This window comes from Pseudophryne corroboree, chromosome 5 (genome assembly GCF_028390025.1).
Source record: "Pseudophryne corroboree isolate aPseCor3 chromosome 5, aPseCor3.hap2, whole genome shotgun sequence".
NCBI lineage: Eukaryota > Metazoa > Chordata > Amphibia > Anura > Myobatrachidae > Pseudophryne > Pseudophryne corroboree.
The window spans coordinates 542,249,006-542,269,526 of NC_086448.1; the positions used below are offsets into that span (position 1 = coordinate 542,249,006).

At 45.4% G+C, this 20,521-nt stretch overlaps 1 protein-coding gene across 1 annotated transcript in view; it reads left to right on the forward strand.

Moving 5' to 3' along the window:
- Positions 1–20,521, forward strand: part of MYLIP (myosin regulatory light chain interacting protein) — a 70,014-nt gene that overhangs the window by 23,907 nt on the left and 25,586 nt on the right. The window contains exon 3 of the mRNA XM_063923205.1: positions 17,979–18,164. Coding sequence (XP_063779275.1) covers positions 17,979–18,164 — 186 coding nt within the window. The remainder of the gene's footprint in view (positions 1–17,978; positions 18,165–20,521) is intronic.

The window sequence follows — 20,521 nt, forward strand, 5'->3', positions numbered from 1 at the left end:
GGTTACATGCCCCTTTGTTCTGCTTTTCTGCCCTCAAAGGGCTCTTTACATCATGACGGACTCCATGCCTTCTCCCTGTTCTCTACGTCCCCTTCTTTCACTTCGGCCAATCCAGATGTGGCAAGGGATATAGTGGCAGAGAAAAAGAAAATTGTCCCTGCTCCATATGTGTCCGAGACACTGACATTGAGGCAGAGGTTTCCAGAGAGTATATGAAGTGACCCTGCATACTGGGTCACCTCACTCGACTAACCGCCCACATGGCTTGCTCACTCCTGCCACCAATGTGTCCGCTGCAGCCACAGTACTACATGAATAGGCCCTTAAGTTACAGCTTTGGAGCTATAAGCTGGTCAGAGAGGGAGAGGGTGGGGCTACATGGCACTGTATGCATTCCTGTAGGGCTCCTGCAAGCACCATGTCCTATATAATAACCCAGATCTGTGACTCTGTGCCTGTGTACCTAACGCTGGGCGTGGCAAGGAGCTCTCATTGGGTTAGTAGCAGGTCTGTCACACCCAGTCCACAGCTGATTGAGGGAGAAATGCCCTCCCACACAGGTTACATCTAATGGGAGGCTCTGCCCTTTGGCTGCTGTGTGTTCCCAGAGCAGGATTAACAATCGGGCAGTGGAGCTGCAGCTCCAGGTCCACACCCCAAAATAGGCCCACTGCATCTGAAGCAACATACCCTCCAACAATTCACACACAAAAACTGGTACAAATTCAAATAGGGGGCGTGGCCATGGGTAAAGTGGTGTGGCCACGCCCCTTTTCCTATACTTTCAATGGAATTTTGGAGAGCCAAAAATCGGTGCAGACCATAAAAAAAATACTGCACCTGCCAAAAAGGTACAGTTGGAGGGTATGCCACTGCATCTGCAGCAAGTCTCTGCGCTGTATATAGGACCTTGTAGTAAAGATTTTTTTCCCCTATGTCCTGCTGCCAGTCTGCCTGCCCCCTCCGCCATCAACAATCCCCACTCCCTAGCCGCGGCGCAGGTGGAACAAAAGCTGCTGTGGCCACCGGCATTGAAAGCGGCGCAGCGGAAGGCTTTTATAGCCCTCCCTGCGCCGCATACTCTGAGCCCCGGAGCCTCCTCTGAGCATGATGTCACAGAAGTGCCTCCCCCCCACAGCTGCGCCCAGATCCCCCGACTGAAGCCCGAGATGGCTAATGTAATGGATAGAGTGGGTGATATCGCGGAGGGTAATGTCTGGACGCTGAATCAATGTAAAAAGTGACAGTGCTGTGCAGTGCAGTGTCACTGACCCTGCACAGCACTCTCACATTTTACATTGATTCAGCGAGTCAGTCAGTTCTGCCAGCCAGTCACTATTGTTAGGACCGGTGTATCAACGCGCCGCTTTACAGGGAAGTAGACACACTAAATAAACTACAGCTCCCAACAGCCCTTTGCACCAAAGCATTCCGGCCCTTAGGGCTGCTGGGAGCTGTAGTTTGAGTGCATCTTCTTCCCTGTAATACGGCGCAATGGGACACCGGCGCTAACAATAGTATCTGGCTGCTTGCCTGCTGTGCGAGTCTCCGGGAGAGCCACTGCCAAAGGGAGGACAGCAGCTTAACTACTTCCAGGAGGAGAAGCATTACCCGCCCCTCTCCCACTTGCAGTACCTCCGGGCCTCATCTGCGCCACCCCCGCAACTGCTCCTTCTCCCCCCTTCCCCGTGGTGGCTCCAGACCCCTTCCCGCGGCACCCACGCACCCTCCCCCACCCGCGGCACCACCACACCAGCCCATGGCCCTGGTTCCCATCCGTGTATCCCCCCCCGCACCTGTCACTCCCCCAACCACAGCACCTACTAGGTGATTCATCAGGCCAATCATGCGCTGTTCACGCCGTTGCAAGGGGCTTCGACCCCTTAACATCGCACGCCCTTTGTCCGTACTATATTTAACCACTCACAAAATTATGATTGGAGGTAATACTCCATATAATAATAATATTGCACGCCACAAGGGTGTGCAAGGGCTAAGGGGGAGTAGCCCCTTACGACTGTGTGAAGAACGCCCGTAGGGCACGATGAATCACCTAGTGTAAAATAGGGGCTGGAGTTGCAACTAGCGGACTCTGTGACAACTTCTGTGCCTGTAAAGTGGTGTTGGGGGAGGTCCTTTGTTTTTATCCAGTGTGTGTGTGGTACTCCTGTGTTTGGGTCACCTAGTACATGTCTGCATGTGTTAGACTGATCCATATCCTCCATATAAAATAAGAAAAAAGAGCACACTAAAAAGTATCGGCAAGATTTGAATACTTACCCCAGGTAAAAATACTTACCCCATCCGCAGTCGGGATCTTCATTATTGGGGTGCAGGTGTCATGTGACCGCCGGTATTAAATACCGTACCCGTTGCCAGGCGCCTCTGTTCTGGTGGTACTTGCAGTGACATTAGTCTGTTTTTTAAAAGTGTTGATGGGGGAAAAAAGAAAAAAGGATCCATATTTGTGATTTTCTTTTTTCAAGTGCCTTGAAGTATTTTACTTTATGTGTAATAACACACCAACAGCCACAAATGATCTGTTAATGGGAGGGCAGACATTCAATGTTTCTACAGGAGAATAGCGTGAATGTATTATATATAGTGATGAATCACAACACAGCACAAGCTACTGAGACTAAATTGTCGCCCACTGACGTAATCTGTTCATAACAATCTGAAGAAAAGCATGTCCGAATTTAAAAATATATCTGTGTTCTGTTGCTTCACTCATATCTTTATTTATTTAATCCTTTTGTTAAAAAAATAACGTAAATATTGTTTACAAATTTTTTTTTTTTGTATTTTATTGTGTCATTCACAAGTGTGCAGACAACTAGCCTTGAAACAGCACTAAAAATACCTATTTCAAAAGGTCAAACATTCTGTAGATGGCTGTTATTTATGCAAATTACGTGTGTGTGTGTGTGTGTGTGTGTGTGTGTGTGTGTGTGTGTGTGTGTGTGTGTGTGTGTGGCGAGAGAGAGAGAGGCTTTCTCCATCCACTTTATCTCTTTATAATGTTTGAATAGCTATACCCTTAAGATTGTAAGCTTGCAGGCAGGGCCTTCCTACCTCTGTGTTATTACAGTTTTGTTCTATCAATGGGGGTGATTCCGAGTTGTTCGCTCGCTAGCTGCTTTTAGCAGCATTGCACACGCTAGGCCGCCACCCTCTGGGAGTGTATCTTAGCTTAGCAGAATTGCGAACGAAAGATTAGCAGAATTGCGAATAGAAATTTCTTAGCAGTTTCTGAGTAGCTCGAGACTTACTCACAAATAGCGATCAGTTCAGTCAGTTTCGTTCCTGGTTTGACGTCACACACACGCCCAGCGTTCGGCCAGCCACTCCCCCGTTTCTCCAGACACTCCCGCGTTTTTCCCTGACACGCCTGCGTTTTTCCGCACACTCCCAGAAAACGGCCAGTTTCCGCCCAGAAACACCCACTTCCTGTCAATCGCACTCCGATCACTTCAACGATGAAAAAGTCTTTGTTCGGGCGTGAGTAAATCTACTAAGTTTTGTGTTAAAATACTAACCGCATGCGCACTGTGAACCATGCGCATTTTTGCCTTAATCGCTCCGTTGCGAAAATCGGCAACGTGCGAACAACTCGGAATGACCCCCATTGTTTCCAATTGTAAAGCACGAGGGGATATGCTGTGCTATATAAGAAACTGTTTATAATTCAGCATTTTTTTATATTCTATAATTATGTCCGAATTCCCACTAACATGACTGGACACACTTGATCACACGACTGCATTATTTTCCTAGTGAGACCACACACCTACTTCCAACTGTCACCACAACCTCATCACAAAGCCACTAGCACTAAACCTCATCACAAAGCCACAGCACGATCACTCGCAGAGAGACACCTGGCTGAGAGCAGCACATCACTGACATCTGCCTCACCTGAATTTTGAAGAGCCTAACCATGAATCTGTTAGGATCTCCTGAGGAGATACGAACCAAATCAAGGGCTGGTTCGGATCCTCCCACAGTTCGAAATCTGGATTTAATATCTGAATTTTGAGTTGTGGATTGAAAAAAAAGACAGTGTTTTTATCCATTTTCAGCAAATCCAAGGTTCGTATTTTAAATCTGAATGCCAAACCAAAACACTTGATGGTGGTTTTGCAAAACCAAAACATGTCTGTAAAATTAGAACCAAACCAAAACACGAGACTCCGCACATTCCTTAAACCACCTTACAGACTTGTTCGTCTGACTTTCCCTCTATGACCCTCCCATGAAAATACTTCAGTCTGTTACTTACAAAGCCCTTGAGAAAGACTAAACAAACCATTAAACAATCAAATGAGACCCCAAAAATACTGTAGAAACTGGAGAGGGAACAAAGTGTACCCCAAACCATTAGAATACAAAAACTGGCCACATGCTCCAAAGCACATTGCAATGGAAGCCTACAGCACTCCTATTAAGGATGCAGACCGCTACTGTCTTGTTGCTTTAAAGTGAGATAGCTTTTACTGTCTTAAATAATGTAGGCACCCATAGAGGGAGATTTATCAAAGTTTGGAGAGAGATAAAGTACTAACAAATCAGCTCCTGTCACTTTTCAAACATATCCTGTAAAATGAGTTACAAGCTGATTGGTTAGTGCTTTATCTTTCACCAATTGTATCTTTAAAAGATTTGATGTATTTGACTCATAGGGGTTGATTCAATTCACCGACAGTTGAATAGCGCTGCGCTATTCAATTCAGCTCAAGTTAAGTCTGTGAATGCCCGTTCTCCTGGACTTAACAGGTTGATTTGTCGGGAGAATGGGCATTCTCCGACTTAACTCCCCGTGGCGATGCTGATTCCCGACAGAATCAGCCTCGTGCCGGCCGCGCGGCAGCACTTTTGTCGGATTTCCTCTCTCATCCCCCGGGGGTGAGAGAAGAATTCCCGACAATTTGCACTGTATTGTATAGTGCCGGGAGCTAATTCCCAGCGCTTTTCAACTGTCGGTGAATTGAATCGACCCCATAGTATGTAAGTGCTAGTAACATAGTATTTGAGGTTGAAAAGAGGCAAAATACCCATCGTGTTCAACCTGTACTCTGTATTAAGTTGAGTTGATTTTACTGTACCTGCTGAAGAATATTTTTATGACTCGTTAACAACTATATGTCATGTTACACCCGCATTAACAACGTCCATATTTTAAATGTAACCTTGGATTTCCTTTTCAATCAGAACTTCATCCAATCCTTTTTTAAATGCATTTACAGGGTCCACCATTACCACTTTCTTTGGCAAGGAATTCCAAATCCTGATTGCCCTAACGGTAAAGAACCCTTTCCTCCGTTGCATACGGATTTTTTTTTCTCCAGCCTCAACGAGTGCCCACGTGTCCTAAACAGAGTTCTTTTAATAAATAATTCGTCTGATAACTCTTTGTAGTGCCCTTTTATATATTTGAAGATATTAATAATGTCTCCTCTTAGATGCCTCTTTTCCAGTGTATACATTTTCAACCTAGTAAGCCTTTCCTTGTAATCCAGTCCCGCTAGCCCTTTAATCAGTTTAGTAGCTCGCCTTTGAACCCTTTTGAGTTCCCCAATATCATTTATTTTTATTTTTTTATTTTTTATACAGTGGTGCCCAAAACTGAACACAATATTCCAGGTACGGACCCACCAGTGATTTGTACAATGGCAGAATTACATCCTCGTCCCTTGTCTCAATTCCCTGTTTTATGCACGCTAGCACCTTACTTGCCTTCTTTACTGCGCTTTGACGTTGTATACAGTTATTAAGCTTATCAATGAGTACCCCCAAATATTTTTCCAAAACTGTTACCCCTAGACTTTCCCCGTTTAATATGTAGGATGCAAGTTTGTTTTTAGTCCCGAAATGCATAACCTTGCATTTTTCATTGACCCTCATTCCCATTTTAGACGCCCAGATTTCAAGTTTAGATAAGTCCTTCTGCAGAGACTCCACATCCATTTCTGAATTAATTACCCTACACAGTTTAGGATCATCTGCAAAAATTAAAACTGCTTTCCAGGCCTGTTTCTAGGTCATTGATAAATATGAACAGTAGTGGCCCAAGTATGGACCCCTGTGGTATTCCGCGGACTACTGATGTCTAGCTTGAAGACTTCCCGTTGACCACTAATCGCTGTACCCTGTTGTCCAGCCAGTTGCTTATCCATGTACAAACAGTTTTTCCTAGGCCAAGGTCCTTTAATTTGATGATTAGTCTCCTGTGAGGCTGGTTCTTGCATATAATCTTAGTAGTCTGCAGATACTCATGTATGCTATCCCTTAGAATTCCTTCCAATATTTTCCCCACTATAGATGTCAAACTAATCGGTCTGTAGTTATCCGGATGGTTTTTGGATCCCTTTTTAAATAATGGCACTACCTCTGCTATACGCCAACCCATCGGTACCATGCCAGATCTAATTGAACTATTGAAAATCAAGTATAAGGGTCTTACTAGTTGTGACCTAAGCTCCATAAGAACCCTCGGATGAAGTCCGTCCGGGCCAGGTGATTGATTTATTCTTTATTTTGCATAGTCTCCCTGATTACTTCTTCACTTAAACAAGTATCTAACCACGAATCCTTACTGTCACTATTGCTATGCACTACTCATCTGTGTTACTCAGGCTCGACTCCCTGTGCTGCTCACTATGCAGTTATGGCATATTATACAGTAGTAGATATGAGGCCTATGTACTAAGCCTTGTAGAAAGATATAGTACCAGCCATTCAGCTCCTAACTGCCATGTTACAGGCTGTGTTTGAAAAACAACAGCTGGCACTTTTTCTCCAGCCACTTTCTCTCTCCACAGCTTAGTACAACTGCTCTATAATGTCATCTTCTTTGAATAAATATACCCTTTTAAAAAGGTTACATGTAGTCCCTAGTACAACAGATGTAAAGTGAGCGCTGGTCTTCATGCATGTCAAGGCTAAACAGGCTAGCGCCATGGGCCACTGAGATGTCTTAGCAAGCTTTATTACATTTCCGCTGTCAACTAAATATCACTGCAGAGGTTCCTGCCACATGGACCAACCACCATGTAGGGTACAACAACAGCATTGCGTTGTCCAGTACAGCGACTATAATACTGATCAGCAGTATATCTTTACTAGGTAATGACTTTCAATAAGTTGCCCCACACTAAATATAGGTGTGTTTTAAGTAAATCTTTGTATAATCTGTTGTGTAATATTAACCCCTGTAATATTTTATTAGACATGTATTTTATATGATTGTGCACTCAAAACGGGATGCAGTTAATAACCTGGCAGTGAGGATCTTGGTGTTTAGGTTCCCGACGCCGGAATCACAACAGACATGGAAATACTGGTGGTCGGAATCCTGACCCAACCCCGTATTCCCAATTGGGTGGTGGTCCACGCCACCCAATTGGGAATACAATAGTGTGGCGAGCGAGGCTCACCACTGGACCCAAAGCGTGGTGAGCTGACTTAATGCTTTCACCACCAGGATTCTGAATATCGGGATTCTGGTGTCGGTCTCCTGATCACCGAGATCTCGACCACTGACATTTCATACCGGTTCCCTCAAAACTTTTGATAGAGACCAAAATAATTATTTGGTTGTAATGGGTACAGTGTAGACTGTTGAAACCTATACATGTTGAGCATATTCCTTGAATCGTAGCAGGGTAGGTACAAGCACAAATGACATGACTGACAATGTGCAATAGCACTATATTATGCTATTTGGCTAGACCAATTGTGTCATCTGTAATTCTGACTGAAATTATGTACAGTTTTGTTCTGACTGCTCTACAAACCTTTCCTGTAGAAAGTAATCTTCAAACGCTTTTAGCTTTAACTGTAAGAGAATTGCCAGCTTTTATAGAAAATGTCTGGAATGGAGTGCTGTGTAGGCCTACTTGACACCTGGGTTATGATGAATACATTTCTGTGAGCACACTACACGTTTCAGGCAGACTTGGAATTCCTTTAATTGGAATTAAGGCACATTCCTGAAATTTGAATATTTTAGTTATCTTTCTCTAACGTCCTAAGTGGATGCTGGGGACTCCGTCAGGACCATGGGGAATAGCGGCTCCGCAGGAGACAGGGCACAAAAATAAAGCTTTAGGATCAGGTGGCGTGCACTGGCTCCTCCCCCTATGACCCTCCTCCAAGCCCCAGTTAGGTTTTTGTGCCCATCCGAGCAGGGTGCAATCTAGGTGGCTCTCCTAAAGAGCTGCTTAGAAAAAGTTTTTTAGGTTTTTTATTTTCAGTGAGTCCTGCTGGCAACAGGCTCACTGCATCGAGGGACTTAGGGGAGAGAATTTCAACTCACCTGCGTGCAGGATGGATTGGATTCTTAGGCTACTGGACACCATTAGCTCCAGAGGGAGTCGGAACACAGGTCTCACCCTGGGGTTCGTCCCGGAGCCGCGCCGCCGACCCCCCTTACAGATGCTGAAGATTGAAGGTCCGGAAACAGGCGGCAGAAGGCTCTTCAGTCTTCATGAAGGTAGCGCACAGCACTGCAGCTGTGCGCCATTGTTGTCACACACTTCACACCAGACGGTCACGGAGGGTGCAGGGCGCTGCTGGGGGCGCCCTGGGCAGCAATATATAATACCTTTTATGGCAAAAGAATACATCACATATAGCCATTGAGGCTATATGTATGTATTTAACCCATGCCAAATGTCTAAAACTCCGGGAGAAAAGCCCGCCGGAATAGGGGGCGGGGCTTATTCTCCTCAGCACACAGCGCCATTTTCCTGCTCAGCTCCGCTGTGAGGAAGGCTCCCAGGACTCTCCCCTGCACTGCACTACAGAAACAGGGTAAAACAGAGAGGGGGGGCATATTTTGGCGATATTTTTATATTTTTATATATTTAAGCGGCTATAAGGAACAACACTTATATAGGGTTGTTCCCATATATATTATAGCGCTTGGGTGTGTGCTGGCAAACTCTCCCTCTGTCTCCCCAAAGGGCTAGTGGGGTCCTGTCTTCGATAAGAGCATTCCCTGTGTGTCTGCTGTGTGTCGGTACGTGTGTGTCGACATGTATGAGGACGATGTTGGCGTGGAGGCAGAGCAATTGCCGATAATGGTGATGTCACCCCCCAGGGAGTCGACACCGGAATGGATGGCTTTGTTTATGGAATTACGTGATAATGTCAGCACATTACAAAAATCAGTTGACGACATGAGACGGCCGGCAAACCAGTTAGTACCTGCCCAGGCGTCTCAGACACCGTCAGGGGCTGTAAAGCGCCCTTTACCTCAGTCGGTCGACACAGACCCAGACACAGACACTGAATCTAGTGTCGACGGTGATGAAACAAACGTATTTTCAAGTAGGGCCACACGTTATATGATCACGGCAATGAAGGAGGCTTTGCATATCTCTGATACTACAAGTACCACAAAAAGGGGTATTATGTGGGGGGTGAAAAAACTACCTGTAGTTTTTCCTGAATCAGAGGAATTAAATGATGTATGTGATGAAGCGTGGGTTAACCCAGATAGAAAAATGCTAATTTCAAAAAAGTTATTAGCATTATACCCTTTCCCGCCAGAGGTTAGGGCGCGCTGGGAAACACCCCCTAGGGTGGATAAGGCGCTCACACGCTTATCAAAACAAGTGGCGTTACCGTCTCCTGATACGGCCGCCCTCAAGGATCCAGCAGATAGGAGGCTGGAAACTACCTTAAAAAGTATATACACACATACTGGGGTTATACTGCGACCAGCCATCGCCTCAGCCTGGATGTGCAGTGCTGGGGTCGTCTGGTTGGATTCCCTGACTGAAAATATTGATACCCTGGATAGGGACAGTATTTTATTGACTATAGAGCAATTAAAGGATGCTTTCCTTTATATGCGAGATGCGCAGAGAGATATTTGCACTCTGGCATCGAGAGTAAATGCGATGTCCATATCTGCCAGAAGGAGTTTATGGACGCGACAGTGGTCAGGTGATGCGGATTCCAACGACATATGGAAGTATTGCCGTATAAAGGGGAGGAGTTATTTGGCGTCGGTCTATCGGATCTGGTGGCTACGGCAACTGCCGGAAAATCCACTTTTTTACCTCAGACCCCCTCCCAACAGAAAAAGACACCGTCTTTTCAGCCGCAGTCCTTTCGTTCCTATAAGAACAAGCGGACAAAAGGACAGTCATATCTGCCTCGGGGCAGAGGAAAGGGTAAGAGAGGGCAGCAAGCAGCCCCTGCCCAGGAACAGAAGCCCTCCCAGGGTTCTGCAAAGCCCTCAGCATGACGCTGGGGCCTTACAAGCGGACTCAGGAACGGTGGGGGGTCGACTCAATAATTTCAGCGCACAGTGGGCTTGCTCACAGGTGGACCCCTGGATTCTGCAGGTAGTATCTCAGGGTTACAGGTTGGAATTCGAGAAGTCTCCCCCTCGCCGGTTCCTAAAGTCTGCTTTGCCAACGTCTCCCTCAGACAGGGCGACGGTATTGGAAGCCATTCACAAGCTGTTCGCTCAGCAGGTGATAGTCAAGGTACCCCTCCTACAACAGGGAAAGGGGTATTACTCCACGCTATTTGTGGTACCGAAGCCGGACGGCTCGGTAAGACCTATTCTAAATCTCAAATCTTTGAACCTGTACATACAAAAATTCAAGTTCAAGATGGAGTCGCTCAGAGCAGTGATAGCGAATCTGGAAGAAGGGGACTTTATGGTGTCCCTGGACATAAAGGACGCTTACCTGCATGTCCCAATTAGGGCTGCTATAGGATCCGACTACTTTTCATCCAACCACTTCCACCTCTCACGGACTTCACCTGTTCCAGCTCTACTCCACTGTCGGGTAAAAATCTGCCCGAGCAGAGCCTCCTGCACTGGTCCCTTTTGTATCACGGGGACCGTGGCTGCCAGCTCATTTCTACTGTCGGGTCTAAATCTGCCCGAATAAAGCCACCTGCACTGGTCCCGTCTGCAATACGGGGACCGTGGCTGTCAGCTCATCTCCTTGGATCAACGGCACTTCGGTTAATTACAGCACCGTCAGATGATCCGTAGGAGCGGTGAGCAGTTAGGAGTCTAACACGACTTAGTAAGTAGAGAGCAGTGGATACAGTCGCTGAAACAAGCAGACACCCGAGCACTCGCGAGTGCTATACTCACATCAAGGAAGCGGTAAGCGTCATTTTCCTATATGAGGATATACTAAATCAAACGGAACTGGTGCTATGTCCATTGGAGGTAACTTACAGATATTTAATCCATAATCAACAGTGCACTGACTTTGTATACATGTGACTTTCATTTGAACAAATCAATACGAGACTGTTATATGGATAATATCCAGATTCTCAGCACTTAAACACCAGCTGCTAAAAATTTTAGGATTACTTCATATCGTCATTATACCAGTATATTAGTGCACTGGACTGTGTGGAATTTATGGAGTTGTAGTACGGAATCAATTCTTAATTATCTTAATATTATCATATTCTGTGATCACTGTTTTAATAAATTGTGAACTTTTGTTAAGTCTGCCTGCGCTCTCTTGTTTAGTCTTTTTTTGCCCTTCACATCAAGGGTACCTCAGGTTCGTGGTGCAAAACTGTCATTATCAGTTTCAGACGCTGCCGTTTGGATTGTCCACGGCACCTCGGGTCTTTACCAAGGTAATGGCCGAAATGATGATCCTTCTACGAAGAAGAGGCGTATTAATTATCCCTTACTTGGACGATCTCCTGATAAGGGCAAGATCCAGAGAACAGCTGGAAGACGGAGTAGCACTAACCCAACTAGTGCTGCAACAACACGGGTGGATTCTGAATTTTCCAAAATCTCAGTTGACCCCGACGACACGTCTGCTATTCCTGGGAATGATTCTGGACACGGTTCAGAAAAAGGTGTTTCTTCCGGAGGAGAAAGCCAGGGAGTTATCCGAACTTGTCAGGAACCTCCTAAAACCAGGGACAGTGTCTGTGCATCAATGCACAAGAGTCCTGGGAAAGATGGTGGCTTCTTACGAAGCGATTCCATTCGGCAGATTCCACGCACGAACTTTTCAGTGGGATCTGCTGGACAAATGGTCCGGATCGCATCTGCAGATGCATCAGCGGATAACCCTATCGCCACGGACAAGGGTGTCTCTTCTGTGGTGGTTGCAGAGTGCTCATCTGTTAGAGGGCAGCAGATTCGGCATACAGGATTGGGTCCTGGTGACCACGGATGCCAGTCTGAGAGGCTGGGGAGCGGTCACACAAGGAAGAAACTTCCAGGGAGTATGGTCAAGCCTGGAGATGTCTCTTCACATAAATATACTGGAGCTAAGAGCGATCTACAATGCTCTAAGTCTGGCAAAACCCCTGCTTCAGGGTCAGCCGGTGTTGATCCAGTCGGACAACATCACGGCAGTCGCCCACGTAAACAGACAGGGCGGCACAAGAAGCAGGACAGCAATGGCAGAAGCTGCAAGGATTCTTCGCTGGGCGGAAGATCATGTGATAGCACTGTCAGCAGTATTCATTCCGGGAGTGGACAACTGGGAAGCAGACTTCCTCAGCAGACACGATTTACACCCGGGAGAGTGGGGACTTCATCCAGAAGTCTTCCACATGATTGTGAACCGTTGGGAAAAACCAATGGTGGATATGATGGCGTCCCGCCTCAACAAAAAACTGGACAGGTATTGCGCCAGGTCAAGAGATCCTCAGGCAATAGCTGTGGACGCTCTGGTAACACCGTGGGTGTTCCAGTCAGTGTATGTGTTCCCTCCTCTGCCTCTCATACCAAAAGTACTGAGAATTATACGGCAAAAGGGAGTAAGAACGATACTAGTGGCTCCGGATTGGCCAAGAAGAACTTGGTACCCGGAACTTCAAGAGATGCTCACGGAGGATCCGTGGCCCTACCTCTAAGACGGGACCTGCTTCAGCAGGGACCGTGTCTATTCCAAGACTTACCGCGGCTGCGTTTGACGGCATGGCGGTTGAACGCCGAATTCTAAAGGAAAAAGGCATTCCGGAAGAGGTCATTCCTACACTGGTAAAGGCCAGGAAGGAGGTGACTGCACAACATTATCACCGCATTTGGAGGAAATATGTTGCGTGGTGTGAGGCCAGGAAGGCCCCCACGGAGGAATTTCAACTGGGTCGATTCCTACATTTCCTGCAAACAGGATTGTCTATGGGCCTCAAATTGGGGTCCATTAAGGTTCAAATTTCGGCCTGTCTATTTTCTTCCAGAAAGAATTGGCTTCAGTTCCTGAAGTCCAGACTTTTGTAAAAGGAGTACTACATATACAGCCCCCGGTTGTGCCCCCAGTGGCACCGTGGGATCTTAATGTAGTCTTGGATTTTCTCAAATCCCATTGGTTTGAGCCGCTCAAATCGGTGGAGCTGAAGTATCTCACATGGAAAGTAACCATGCTACTGGCCCTGGCTTCAGCCAGGAGAGTATCAGAATTGGCGGCTTTATCATATAAGAGCCCATATCTGATTTTCCATACGGACAGGGCAGAACTGCGGACGCGTCCTCATTTTCTGCCTAAGGTGGTGTCAGCGTTTCACCTGAACCAGCCTATTGTGGTGCCTGCGGCTACTAACGAGTTGGAGGATTCCAAGTTGTTGGACGTGGTCCGGGCATTGAAAATATATATTTCAAGAACGGCGGGAGTCAGAAAGTCTGACTCACTGCTTATATTGTATGCACCCAACAAGATGGGTGCTCCTGCTTCTAAGCAGACGATTGCTCGTTGGATTTGTAGCACAATTCAACTTGCACATTCTGTGGCAGGCTTGCCACAACCTAAATCTGTCAAGGCCCATTCCACAAGGAAAGTGGGCTCATTCTGGGCGGCTGCCCGGGGAGTCTCGGCATTACAACTCTGCCGAGCTGCTACTTGGTCAGGGACAAATACGTTTGCAAAATTCTACAAATTTGATACCCTGGCTGAGGAGGACCTTGAGTTCTCTCATTCGGTGCTGCAGAGTCATCCGCACTCTCCCGCCCGTTTGGGAGCTTTGGTATAATCCCCATGGTCCTGACGGAGTCCCCAGCATCCACTTAGGACGTTAGAGAAAATAAGAATTTACTTACCGATAATTCTATTTCTCGTAGTCCGTAGTGGATGCTGGGCGCCCATCCCAAGTGCGGATTGTCTGCAATACTTGTACATAGTTATTGTTACAAAAAAATCGGGTTATTATTTGTTGTGAGCCGTCTGTTCAGAGGCTCCTACGTTTGTCATACTGTTAACTGGGTTCAGATCACAAGTTATACGGTGTGATTGGTGTGGCTGGTATGAGTCTTACCCGGGGTTCAATATCCTTCCTTATTGTGTACGCTCGTCCGGGCACAGTATCCTAGCTGGGGCTTGGAGGAGGGTCATAGGGGGAGGAGCCAGTGCACGCCACCTGATCCTAAAGCTTTATTTTTGTGCCCTGTCTCCTGCGGAGCCGCTATTCCCCATGGTCCTGACGGAGTCCCCAGCATCCACTACGGACTACGAGAAATAGAATTATCGGTAAGTAAATTCTTATTATAAATACTTACATTTGATATAAATAAAGGGAAGACTATAGTTAGTCTGCTTTATTTCTCCAGGCACTTGTGCCAATGCTAGTTATAAACTGACTCCTGTGCTTATATGTAGACATCTGATTTGAAAAGGTGATATGTATTAATTTATTACCATAAGTCAAAAATTCTGAAACTGTCCTCAAGACACCCCAACGGTCCAGGTTTTAAGTCTATCCAAGGCTCAACACAGATGGTTAAATCAAATTGACTAAAGTACTAATTAAATCAATTGTGGACAAGCATGGATAAATTTAAAACCTGGATCGGATGGGTACCTTGAGGAGCATGTTTGAGAACATCTGACATATACATACGTACGTACATACACACACACACACACACACACACACACACACACACACACATATATAAAATCATTAATTTTTATATATAATATTCATGCATTTTTATATATAATATTCATGCATTTTTATTTATATGTGTGTGTGTGTGTGTGTGTGTGTGTGTGTGTATACACACACACACACACACACACACACACACACACACACACACACACATATATATATATATATAATGTATGTACATACATACATACATACATACACAGACAGAAAGTTCAGCACTCACCTCTGTCTGTATGTATTTGGGCTGGTGGCCATGGGCTTCATGTACCCCACCTTGTGAGTGCAGACACTGCACCCCAGACACTGCATCCCGCCTCTGGGTGGCGAGTGCTGTGGTTTTCTAGATTTGTTTGTGTATGTATGTATGTATGTATGTATGTACGTATGTATGTGTGTATGTATATGTATGTATGTATGTGTATATATATATATATATATATATATAATATATATATTATACATACAGAATTGGAGAGGTCGGCACTCCCTCAAGTGATGACAGCTGCCCCGGTGCCTTCCTAATATCCAATGTATAACAGTACCGTTCTTCTAGAGAGGGGTAAGCATCCATCCACTCCCAATGTGCAAAGAACAGGCGGCACTCCAGGGTCTTGGTACAAAATTCAGTTATGCTTTGTGATGCGTAAACGATCTCTAGTAGGTGACCACTCAGACCAATCGAATGAGTGCTTGAAATATTGCCTAATGCTGGATAATGCAGATAAACAAGGTGGGGTGCCGTGCCGCTGGGGACTGTAAGCACAGCCCAATTGATACAGAATTGGTGAGGTCGGCACTCTCTCAAGTGATGACAGCTGCCCCGGTGCCTTCCTAATATCCAATGTATAACAGTACCGTTCTTCTAGAGAGGGGTAAGCATCCATCCACTCCCAATGTGCAAAGAACAGGCGGCACTCCAGGGTCTTGGTACAAAATTCAGTTATGCTTTGTGATGCGTAAACGATCTCTAGTAGGTGACCACTCAGACCAATCGAATGAGTGCATGAAATATTGCCTAATGCTGGATAATGCAGATAAACAAGGTGGGGTGCCGTGCCGCTGGGGACTGTAAGCACAGCCCAATTGATACAGAATTGGTGAGGTCGGCCTCACCAATTCTGTATCAATTGGGCTGTGCTTACAGTCCCCAGCGGCACGGCACCCCACCTTGTTTATCTGCATTATCCAGCATTAGGCAATATTTCAAGCACTCATTCGATTGGTCTGAGTGGTCACCTACTAGAGATCGTTTACGCATTACAAAGCATAACTGAATTTTGTACCAAGACCCTGGAGTGCCGCCCCAGTGGAACTTACTATACACATTCTGTACCAAACCAACAAATACAATATGGTAAGGAACCATACAAACTCAACACATGTAGTAGTACCCTGGTAAGAATGGGAAATTTAGTCCCGATGCTGTGAGGCAACACTAACCACTGTGCTTTCCAGATTTAACCTTCCTATGGCATATTTTAATGGCATTTCAAGTCTTGGCTACCTAAAACTTGGAAGGTACATGTTAGACAAATACTATGTTATGCAAATACTGTGCAGGCATGTAGTATGATTCCATGCAGTCTGCTGTGCAATATGTAGTTTACTTAACTTAAGCCTGAAATAGCAAAAGCTATGTAGTGTCCCATGATGCCATTGTGTTTTTAAATCAATTTTCTGAAAAGTATTCTTTATTATGTGCTCCCTTGTTTGGTTCATTTTGCAATTGTGGTATTACAAGAGTGTGGTGATCCATCCTTGGAAAAACACACATGCTTCTCTCTGAAATCCTCCTGGTTATGTTTCTGCACTAAATATTTATACAAGTATGTCATAACCGGACGTCTGTGTGTGACTATTCATTCCACGTTTCCAGGAGCAGGCCACGTTTGTTTTTTTATCAAAATAGTGTGTTAATGAGGCACACTAATGATCTGTGGTGGTTTTGTTTTATTTTTGTGCTTCTATATTGTGGTGATTGGGAGCATTATGTACTCCTCTTTTTATAATCTCTCCCAGTTATTCATTTTTTAATTTAAGATTGAATGATAAAATGGGGTTTTAACCAGCTAAAACAATAGGTCAGCCTCAAATACATATGGGCCAGAGATTCTTATGCCACTAACTCACTGGTGTTATGTTTCTAGTAGGGTTTACCGCCAGTGAAAACACACCAGCAGGTATGGAACCTATTGGTTCGGATAACCCTATATCTACTAATGCCTGTGGTCAAGAGAGGCTGCTTACTGTACTTGCTGGATTAGGCTCGATTCAATTTAGTGCACTGGTAATAGTGCCAGGAGGGAGCTCCCAGAGCTATTCAATTCAGTATGATGTTCTTCCCGACTACAGGATTTCTTCTCTCACTCCTCTGGGGGTGCAATCAAAAATCCAACAAACTAGGTCTGTGTGGCGCAAAGAGCATCACGGTGAAGCTCTTTAGTTGGAGATTGTCCGTTCTCGCAACTAAACACCCTATTTAGTCTGCGAGTATCGGCATTCTCTGACTTAGCAGCACGATAGCTCCAGGACCTCCTTCTCCGTGCGGTTCAGTTTGCGTTGAATTGAATCGACCCCATTGAGGATTGCCCTCCATAGACACGCCACCTCCTCCCTAAAGCCAGTTATGATGTTTTGTTGGCAAAGTGTTATATATTTTATTTGATCAATAAAACAAAAAAATATCTATATTAAGTATATATGTTTGGGGTTGGGTATGCGTGACCGGTGGTCAGGATACCTCCGCCGATAACGAGCGCAACAAGCCCTGCTAGTCGGCATGCAGACTGTCAGGATAGTGAGGGGGCGGGATATAGGCGGAGGTGTTGTGACCAGCGGTCTCCTGACTACATCCCTGTGTGTGTGTGTGTGTGTGTGTGTATATATATATATATATATATATATATATATATATATATATATATATATATATATATATATATATATATATATATAAAATATATAATAATATATGGTGGGTTATTTGCATATTTAAGATTGATTAACAAATTGCTCATAAGTATTAGTTTGCTTTGTTTTAACAATTGTCTATTTTTTCCCCACTCTGTTAGACACATGTTTTTCCTGCACATAAAGGAAGACCTACTGGCTGGCCGTCTGCCATGTTCTCCAGAGCAGGCTGTGGAGTTGAGTGCCCTGCTGGCCCAAATAGAGTATGGAGATTATAATCAGAACACTGCCCAATATAGCTACCAGAATTTCTGCACAAGGGAGCTTGGAACTTCCACATTGGAAAGGTAGACTGGCTTTATATATTTGCTACCGCTTAAGGCTTATGCACACAAGCATTGACAACTACATGTTAAAGTGAGGGCAAAGCACATGGTTATGTCTACGTTATAACAGCGCATTTGATGCATGTTCATTAACATAATTCCAAGCATCTCTGCAGTATGGTTGCCTATGGGCCTGATTCATAGGAATAAGCTATTGCTGCTGCAGCTGTGATTTTTGTAGTTGTGGATATGCAAAAACATGGCAATGCAACAACCGCCAGAACTTGTATTGAGACGCCCACGGAAGCCAGCGCAGCTGTCCACAACTGTGTACTCATATGCAGCATTGGACGCAGATCATGCTTACATGACTGCCTGATTGAGTCTGTGGTCACGCAGAATGGCTGACACAACTAATATGCCAGTGCCATTTTATCTGCGTACAGGATCGCAGGCTCAGCCTGAGATACAGGTTTAGTTCAAAGTTTAAAAAGCATTCAGCTTATGAGTGTGCTGTCTAATAGATTGTATCCACTGTTGCAACATTATAGAGTCATATAATGTATTATAGAGTTATAGGGGTATATGCAATTGTGGTCGAATTCCCGAAATTGTCGAATTTCGGGTCATTTTCGACCAAAAAAAAAAATTCCCCTATGCAATCCAGTGCTTTCCGACCAAAAAACGGACTTTCAAAATTCGACTTTTTGAAATTCGAATTTTTGCAAATTCGACTTTTCTGCAAGGATACAAGTGCTGCAATTCGACCAAAGCATATTCAATTCAAGTTTTGAAATTCGACAGCAGTGCTTTTAGACAGCAAATTCGTCATTTTCAATCCGCCACACTTTGGAGGGTGAAAACAAATAAAAAAAATTTAAACATGTTTTTTTTGGTGTTTTTTTTTGGGGGAATAGCAGATCTATTTATATTAGAAGGGATTAGGTACTTTTTTTTTTTTTTTTTTTGGGAGGCACAAATATTATTTATATATTTTTTAAAATATTATTTTTTTTTTTTTTTTTTTTTTTTATGCTGGAAGGGTAAAATCATAAAAAAAAATGGCGTGGGGTCCCCCCTCCAAAGCATAACCAGCCTCGGGCTCATTGAGCTGGTCCTGGTTCTAAAAATGCGGGGAAAAAATTGACAGGGGATCCCCCGTATTTTTAAAACCAGCACCGGGCTCTGCGCCTGGTGCTGGTGCCAAAAATACGGGGGACAAAAAGAGTAGGGGTCCCCCGTATTTTTAACACCAGCATCGGGCTCCACTAGCTGGACAGATAATGCCACAGCCGGGGGTCACTTTTATGCCGTGCCCTGCGGCCGTGGCATTAAATATCCAACTAGTCACCCCTGGCCGGGGTACCCTGGGGGAGTGGGGACCCCTTCAATCAAGGGGTCCCCCCCCCCAGCCACCCAAGGGCCAGGGGTGAAGCCCGAGGCTGTCCCCCCCCATCCAATGGGCTGCGGATGGGGGGGCTGATAGCCTTTGTGATAATAAAAAGATATTGTTTTTTCCAATAGTACTACAAGTCCCAGCAAGCCTCCCCCGCAAGCTGGTACTTGGAGAACCACAAGTACCAGCATGCGGGAGAAAAACGGGCCCGCTGGTACCTGTAGTACTACTGGGAGAAAAATACCCAAATAAAAACAGGACACACACACCGTCGACAGTAAAACTTTATTTCATACGTCGACACACACATACTTACCTATGTTCACACGCCGACATCGGTCCTCTTCTCCATGTAGAATCCACGGATACCTGTAAAGAAAAGTTCAAAATACTCACCTCAACCATGGTCCAGAGATAAATCCACGGACTTGGCAAAATAAGAAAACGCAAATACCCGCACCAAAAACGGACTGAAAGGGGTCCCATGCTGACACATGGGACACCTTTCCACGAATGAGACCTGTCAGTGACAGCTGTCACTGACAGGTCTCTAAGCCAATCAGGAAGCGCAACTTCGTTGCGCTCACCTGATTGGCTGAGCGCTGTCTGCACTGTGACAGCGCATCGCACAGCTCCCTCCATTATATTCAATGGTGGGAACTTAGCGGCTAGCGGTGAGGTCACCCGCCGGTCAGCGGCTGACCGGCGGGTGACCCCACCGCTACCCGCAAAGTTCCCACCATTGAAAGTAATGGAGCGGCTTTGCGATGCGCTGTCACAGTACAGACAGCGGACAGCCAATCAGGTGAGCGCCACGGAAGTAGCGCTTCCTGATTGGCTGAAGGGACGTCAGTGACAGGAGTCACGTGATGTCCCGGCATTCGGGAGAAAGGGGTCTTATGTGAAAACATTGGACCCCTTTCTAGTCCGGTATGGATCGGTGTTCGGTTTGTTTTTTTGCCAAGAACGTGGATTTACCTCT